The sequence below is a fragment of the Eurypyga helias genome, unplaced genomic scaffold, assembly GCF_000690775.1.
Source record: "Eurypyga helias isolate BGI_N326 unplaced genomic scaffold, ASM69077v1 scaffold5517, whole genome shotgun sequence".
Classification (NCBI taxonomy): domain Eukaryota; kingdom Metazoa; phylum Chordata; class Aves; order Eurypygiformes; family Eurypygidae; genus Eurypyga; species Eurypyga helias.
Window position 1 is genome coordinate 117459 of NW_010263613.1, and position 8408 is coordinate 125866.

Genomic DNA, 8408 nt, shown 5'->3' on the forward strand with positions numbered 1-8408 from the left:
TCTAATCTAAACCTCCCCGTTTTCAACTTGTACATCTGCATCTCTGTGCTGTGGAGTTGCTGCTCATCTTGCAGCTGATTACATGAAAGCATAAATGGTAACATAAACCTCTTAGACAATGTCAGGAGGTCATAATAGGGGTCAGCAGCACTGGATATGAAGGCAGAAGGAAAGGGGATTGAATCTATCACATAAAGTATAAATAAGAAAATTCTATTCTTTAGACTTTGAATCCATGACCTGAAAAATTATGCCTGTAGTCTCCTGCTCCCTCTGCTGGACTCTATCTGCTTGTACTTTTCACTTCCTGGCTCTTTTTCTTCAAATGGAAAGGTATGGAGAACTGAACTACATGAAATTACGCACAGTTTATTGTAGTTTTATTTTCTGGTCCGAAATTATTACCTTTTTATAAAACAACCAACACACAATAAAATGAAATACTGTCAAGCAATCAAAAGAAAACATACTGTAAACACTGATTAATAAAAATTCCCCAAAGAAAAATACCCAATTAATTAATGTTGTAGTAGAGGTATTTGTTGTTTAAAACCTTTTAGTTAAAATGCAGGCATAGCGCTTCCGACAAAAAAAAAATAAAAGACCTGAGTTGGAAAGCAACCAGAAAATCAAAGAGATGCAGGCTCTCACCAATTCTTCTTTTCATTACGAAATGAGAATAAAAAAAAATAACAGATCAACAAAAAAAACACCTCTCTCAGTCCAGACAGGCTTTGATGCATTCAGTGCTCAGCCCCAGGGCAAGAATGAGGAAAGACACCGCGCAGGTCAAAAGCTCTGCTGAAGTCAAACAATTCTGCCTGTTGGCCCTTGGTCAACACGAGGTTCCTCAAACATCCATGGAACGAGCTCTTGCTCGTGAGGCAGTTTTGCTTCACATCAGCTGGAAAACAAATGTGAAATATGTAGAATCTATTTCCAGTGAACTGAAACAATACAAAGATCCAGGTCATTATTCAACTGCTTCCCCTCCCTCACAAATGAGAGATGAAACCAACAGCTGAGGAGCACCAAGTTCCATTCATGTCTGGATGATCTGGGACATCCCACCATGGACAATCACTGCTGCCTTCAAGCATAAGCCACACGCTGGGATAACTTGTGCAGAGTTTGCAGAAATAATTTGTCCCAGGGGACAATGGGGGAAAAGAGGGGGGAGAGAAAGAGAGCAGGGAGCCACTCTACACAGGTATCTTCCAAGTCAAAATTGAAACTGGCAGAATATGAAGCAACAGCTGAGCTATACACAGTCATGGACTCCACTGGCAAACTAAAACATGAGGTTGGTGGAGTCCAGCTCTTTTTTCCATACAACTTGTGCATCAATTCATTCCATTTCGGCAGTACTCAACTAAACTGAAGAATATCTCTCTTCTCTATGAACACTAATCTTTACAGATGGAGCACTGAAAGAACAATTAGTATCACATTACCTATGTAAAACACTTTTTAAAATGTTCACAAGATGCTGTTAAGGCCATTGCAGTATTTGAGGAACACCAAATATTGATTAAGATCTGGTTAATTAGCATTAATCCTTTTCTCATAAAGCACCAGAACCTTGTCTAGCAGAAGGCTCTCTAACATTTCAAGCTATTATTCCTAAAGCTTTCCAAATATTTAAAATCTGAGTTTGCCCTTCAGACCTCATCACTCTGTTTTCACAAAAAAGGAAGTGTCTGATTGGAAACTGTTACAGCTGTTTCAGTAACAAATGCGTATGGACATTTTATGCCATGTTTAAAAGCACAAGATACTCAAAACCATACGAAGCCTACTCACTCTCAGTAGTGATGCGTTCATTAAAAAGTATGTCTGCAAAAAGGCCAAACTCGTGATACTCAAAATTCATTCCTCTTAATGAATACATTTTCTTGGCTCACATGATCAACTAATGAGTTGCACAACTTAATTGAAATGCAATTCAATTATATATATCTGTGTTACTATCTTTTTTTTCAATTACCATCATAGTAAGACTGACCGACAGTTACTTCAGAAGGGAATTTGCACACACCAAAGGAAATCTATGTTCATCTGCAGCAGCTTGACGTCTGCCTGCACAGCCTCTGACACGAAACATCGGCAGAAGTAAAGCAAAGCCGAGCACTATGGAACCTTACTTAGATGAATGTGAAGAAAAGCCTTAATATCAATTTGACTGGAAGAGAACCACACCTCAACATACAAGGCAGGGACATTGTGAAGTCAGAGAGACTGTGAAAGGCAAACCATGTGGAGGAAATCCTGCTCAGACACTAAGGAGCAGGTTTGTGTAGGAAAAGTGATAGGAGTTCCGTTGATCTTGCCAACACACTCAGCAGCTAAATGCAGTCCTTCACAAAGACAGTATACACAAATATTAATGCGCTGTAATCTCAGTGACAATGTGGAAAATGGTAACTATGATATATACATGAATTTCATAAATCAGATAAAGGGACTGAGGGGAAGGGGCAGGGAGGGAAGAGAGAGCACACATATGTTAAGAGTCATTCTTGTGAGAGAGAGAGCAGGAGGAAGAGAAGGAAAGAGAAATATTATTGTACCTACCAGGATAGCCTCCAACATAAATGGGATTGTTTGTATCTGCAGATGTTGACTGGATGTAGGGATTATCAGTTTGAACCAAATTCCCATCAATTATCAGTGAAATGCGGTGTTTGCTTTTGTTTGCTTGAAGCTTGTGCCATTTTCCATCACACAAACTATTTGTGCCTCTTGGTTCATATGTAGCTGTTATTCTGCCAGCTCCGTTGTTGACATGGAATAAAACCTGTATAAACAGTCAGATGCCAATAAAGATATAAAGTAAGATACACAAACTAATTTGCCTAGATAAAAGCACAATCATGCCGGTGCAGAGATTTCCTTTTTAATAAATGTTTGGTAATTATGCAAAGCTAATGTTTACTTTGATGGAGAGAGTGTGTCCATATTGGAGTATCTTTAAAATCTAAAAGACCTAGATCTATCCATGCAGTGGTCCATTGTGTTAGCTTGGTATGCATCACTTGGGATTTCAGTGCTTCTTACAAATCCAAATCAAGTCATTTTCTCATAAAATCTGAGACTCGAGATCTGAAAGAATATCCACTGTGTCTAACTGAAGAAGAGATTGGACTGAAAGCACTTGTCATTGCCAATGCATATATTGATTTATTTCATGTACTTATTTTTCAAAGCAGTAGACATTTCCTCAACTCTGTGGTGAGGATTAATAAGTAGATATTAACTGATAAAGTATGTCCCACAGAAACAGTGGTATTTAACACTGTCTCTATCTAGGAAGTTTTGAATTAAAAATGAGCTATTTCTGAGAAAAGGAAATACTTAAGAGCAATCAAGTATACATTTTTTATGCAGGAGATGAGTGGAGAACTGTGTATTGATTGTTAAAAGGTTTATGAAGCATAATGTCCAGTAGAAGCAGAGAGTTAGTCGCTCATGAATATTGAAGAAGAGATTACAAAACAGGATGCTTTGTACATGCAATAATATGTTTATCAAGGACAAGTGTATCTCTATGGCAGAAAAAGTCTTAAGCTACAAGAAACATGTATATTTGATCTAACAGACAAGGCACGTGGTACAGAAGGTCACAGTGGCTGCAGACTAGCATAAATTACACTAATTAAAAAGGAAAAATTTTCCAGCGAATTCTGCTAATCTTTCATTTTATCATATGTTGATGATGAGAAACTTTGAGACTGAAGTCTGTCCCATATTAGTTCTGTGGGGATTTAGCTGCGACATTTTGCCCCCATCCCATTTCACTGGTGTCTATTTAGTGCTACCCAACAGTTCTAGCCTCCCAGTTTTAAGCCAGCCGCACAAAATGAGTGTGCCAGAGCAGGGCCGTGTACCTTGCCATTTACAATCTCCAGTCCAATGGCATCAACCTTAGCACTGCTGACCCCAAGGAGAACACCGTGCACCGCCGTCGTACGAAACTCCAGTGTGATGTTCACGTCAGATCGGACTTTGTAGCCTTCTCTGACTGAAAAGAAAAAATAAGTTTAAAATAGAAGACTTGTAACACACAGTACAATACATACATAAAGGTCCTATAAAATTTATTAATTACCCTGCCAGGACAGGACTTTGTGGAACTTCTGAAAAGCAAGTTCTCCAAGGTCAAGATTCACACTTTATACTGGAAAAGGTAGATTCCCAAAAAAGTTTTCTTTTGTTAATTGAGATTTAATACATTCTATCTTATTTGTAAGAAATGGTAAAGAACACATATTAATGTAATCTTTCATGTTACTTCACAAATATCCTATGTCTTCTGTCTCCATAGTCTTTAACAAACCTTAACTTTACATCATGAACATGGATATTCGTAGCTGAACAAAGAAATAGTTCATTTCTTTCCCCGTGCTAGAATCATTAGCTTTTTCATTTGTGGAAGACAGCCCTTTACAGAAATGGCCACTTCTGGATGTACAGAGTAAAGGGACTCAGTTAGAAATACATATGCAGGGCATGCACTCTGTGTGTGAGGAGTCAATTAACGACACACAGTTCCAGCAAGAACTAGAAAGAGTGCATTTTCATTAACATCAATTCAGGAAGGTACTGCTTTCATTTAATGACACTTACCAAGGGCAGCAAAGCCACTCCCATCAAAGAAAGTACCTTCCTGCACTGTTACGTAGCATTTATTCACAGCAAAGATGGAGACAGGGCTCTCGTCGTCCAGTTGCTTGCTGTTAATTGTCATACTACCAATGCAGGCAGGAATACTGTGAGTCACCTAAGCATATTGAAATATCAGAGTTAATGTGTAATACAAACCACTGCAATGCTCTTAGCAATTCACCTGATGGTATAAACAAAAAATTATCTGGACAAAACACAGCAGGATCTAAAACATTTATATAATTACATTTCCATCTATTACATTTGCTTATATAAAGTTACAAATGCACATAATGTCTTAGAGTCACAATAAACATTGTTCAGAAACACCGTATTCCCTCTCTATAACCTATAGGAAGAATTGTATTTGCCTGAATGCGAGCAGGGATACCCACAACAACTAAAGACATTCCAAACACACTTCAGCAAATTAAAAAGTAAATCAAGATTTTGTAAGACATTCTGCAAGTATAGATCACCAGAGCTCTATCCAGAAAAAAGATTCATTAGAATTGCTTACTGCTCTTAGTAATATTTTCAGAAATTGTAGGTTCAAAGTATTAAAATATTTGTTAGCCCCATTATCGAATGAAAAAGCGTGGGTGAAGAAAGCATGCCTGGGAATTGAGAAACATTGCTATCATCACCAGAATCCTCCCTGAGACAACGGGCTGCACAAGGAGGAAGGTGACAAAAAACTACTCTCTAAATGAATGTTTAAGGAGTGTTTATGCAAGTGTTTATGCATTTCAGGCAGCTAAACCCAGCCTTTCAGAGATATTTAAGGCAGCTAATTCCTATCTGAATGCAATAGGACTTAGGTGCCAAAATACCTGAGTTTCTAGGTCGTATTTTTATCTTATATTATGAAACACAGGAATTTATATTCTTTATCAATTTTTAACAGAGATTGATAGAAGAAAAAAAACTGTTAAGGGCTATTACTAAAACACGAGGATACAAGCTCTAGCCAGAATCGCTAAACCACAGAAAGCTGGAAAGATTTATCTGGTAAAAGGTCATTACCTTCTTTGTTGTTTCTTTCCCAAAGTACTTCTTTTTTGCCCATCAGAGATGGGATACTGAATTAGATGGATTTGATGCAGTATACTCATTCTAGTATTGCAAAATATTAGACATCCCACCACCCTAAACCTTCTTACATTTCCAAGATTCTTTGGCACGTAGTCTAAGGGGACTCCTCCCACGTATAGCTTCCCCTCCACATCCAAAGTGCTACCGTCTCCCAGAGCACTGACTGCTGCCGGTTCCTGTCTGTCCACAATGATTATGCCTTTTCTTTTAACGTATTCCGTCTTTATCTGGAAAAAAATGAGAGCATGCAAACATGAATCAGTAAGCTGAATCAGTTACCCAGGCATCGCTTGCCACAGAAGTAAGCAAGACAACTTCTTAGTGGTTCCATTGCTGTGACATACTGAGGCATCCTCTCAAAATTCACTGGGAGGCTGAGGCCATTTCAGAGCGCAACTGAAGAGCTAAACTGCCTCCTTGCCTCCCCAAGGGCTCACAATGATTGCATCTTGTCCTGCGTGAGTTTCGCAGTTTCTTAACCATCATTACTTAAAACCACGCGTTTATTGCCTTAGGATGTGAGCACATCGCCGAGTTTGAAGAGGGGAGTACTCTGCTGGTCTCCTGCGATTACTGTGCTGCCCACCAGCTGAGCTGTCTTAGCTCTCTGCTGTGCACACTCCTACGCTGTAATTTTATGATGGGCAGTGCTGAATTCGCTATGACCAAAAAGCTTACCAGTTCAATCATGCCCCTGTACCTTCCTTGCACTAAAGCAATGACTCACATGAAGGCGAGGGACTTGGAAGTCACCCAGCCACTTCTTATTCCTTGGTTACTGTTAGCCACATTCAGAATCCTGACCAGGTTCAGTGTGAGGTTTCAGGAACATGTGGGTTGCTAAGGGGATAAAGTGGTACAGCAGGGTGATAGAAGCAGATGGCAGAGAATGGAAACAAGTGCTTCTTCAGGCAGCAATGCATATTAGCTTAAATTGATTGTAGAGCTACTGCAATAATCATCCCCAGCTGTGAAGTGGTGTGACTCAGCCCTCATCTCCAAAAAAAAAAAAAAATAAAAGATTCAAGCTCAGGTTTTTATGTCTTGGGTAGTCAAGGTAGTTCAGCTCTCATATGGAATCTGTTCACCTTTTGAAAAGTGGATAGTGCGAGTATGAGTTTTGCGTGAGTATAATTTTAAACATGCAGTTGTAAATCCTGAAGTGTTCTTCTTTTCAGGGTAGGCATCAGAGCTTAACTGTAATATCTTTCTCTGACAGAAGTTCACATTTGCTTTCTTTGTTAGTTTTTGCTGGTTTTTCTTCTGCTGATTATATATGAAAAGCAAAAATAACTTTGCCGATTCCCAAGGCACCTAGGGGACATGGCATTTTTGTATCATCAATCACTCTGTCCACAGAAGTCACTTCCTGGACTTAAGCCTTCACGTATGGATAAGGGAAGTTTAGCAGGACTAATAGTGTCATCCTTGCATGTGTTAAAAAAAGTAATGTGGTCAGAGTTGCTTTTATAACTCATTCAGACATCACAATCATTTCTCACAAAGACAGAGCCAGCAGCAGGTGGGTTGCTCAGAGGAGCTGGGTCAATAGAGGATGACACAGTCTTGGTACAGGTGGCCCTGAATGCTACGTGACACCTTAAAGCTACAGCCATAATTTCTCCTCAAACTCTCCTTATGCCAAGTCCTCCCTATGCAGTCCCCATTCATTCCAAATGTCTATCTTTCTCACGTTGCATCAGTCAAGGAAAGAAAAGAGAGTGCTGCCCTGTCAGCACTAGCTGCTATGACATGTTCAGGTATTCAGTGATAAGTGGAAGAAAGGAGAAACTCTGCACCCACAAATCTCTTTCACCCTGTCACATACTCAGTTGCAGGTCTTTGGTGATGTAGTGCATGGAAAGACAATAGTTTCTAGACCTTTCTGTTAGGTTCTTCTCTGGTGAAGGTGACCATAGTTGGTGAACTATTTTATTTCTAAAAACTCTGAGATACTTGACATATGCTGGATGCAGGAATCAATGCACAGAATGGTTTAGGTTGGAAGGGGCCTCAAAAATCATCTAGTTCCAACTCCCCTGCCATGGGCAGGGACACCTTCCACGAGACCAGGTTGCTCAAACCCTCATCCAGCCTGGCCTTGAACACTTCCAGGGATGGGGCATCCACAGCTTCTCTGGGCAACCTGCTCCAGTGCCTCACCACCCTCTCTGTGAAGAACAACTTCTTTATATCTATAATCTAAACCTCCCCTCTTTCAATTTAAACCTGTTACCCTTTGTCCTGTCACTACAGGCCCTTGTAAAAAGTTCCCTCCCAGCTTCCTTGTAGCCCCTTCAGGAACTGGAAGGTGCTATAAGGTCTCCCCAGAGCCTTCTCTTCTCCAGGCTGAACAAGCCCAACTCTCTCAGCCTGTCCCCATAGCAGAGGTGCTCCAGCCCTCTAAGCATCTTCGTGGCCCCCTCTGGACTCGCTCTAACCAGTCAGTAGCCTTATGCTGAGGGCTCCACAGCTGGACACAGTACTCCAGGCGGGGTCTTTTGAGAGCAGAGTACAGGGGGAGAATCCCCTCCCTCAACCTGCTGGCCATGGGTTTTTTTGACACAGCTCAGGATACAGTTGGTCCTGTGAGCACACATTGCTGCATCATGCTGAGCTTCTCATCAACCAGTACTCCCAAGTCCTTC

The 8408-nt window shown here is 40.4% G+C and overlaps 1 protein-coding gene across 1 annotated transcript in view; it reads right to left on the reverse strand.

Annotated features, from left to right (window-relative positions):
• Positions 1-610: 610 nt before the first annotated feature.
• Positions 611-8408, reverse strand: part of LAMA1 (laminin, alpha 1) — a gene marked incomplete at its 5' end in the record, with an annotated part of 69809 nt that continues 62011 nt past the window's right edge. The window contains 5 exon segments of the mRNA XM_010156098.1: positions 611-904; positions 2575-2797; positions 3888-4021; positions 4627-4780; positions 5829-5987. Coding sequence (XP_010154400.1) covers positions 744-904; positions 2575-2797; positions 3888-4021; positions 4627-4780; positions 5829-5987 — 831 coding nt within the window.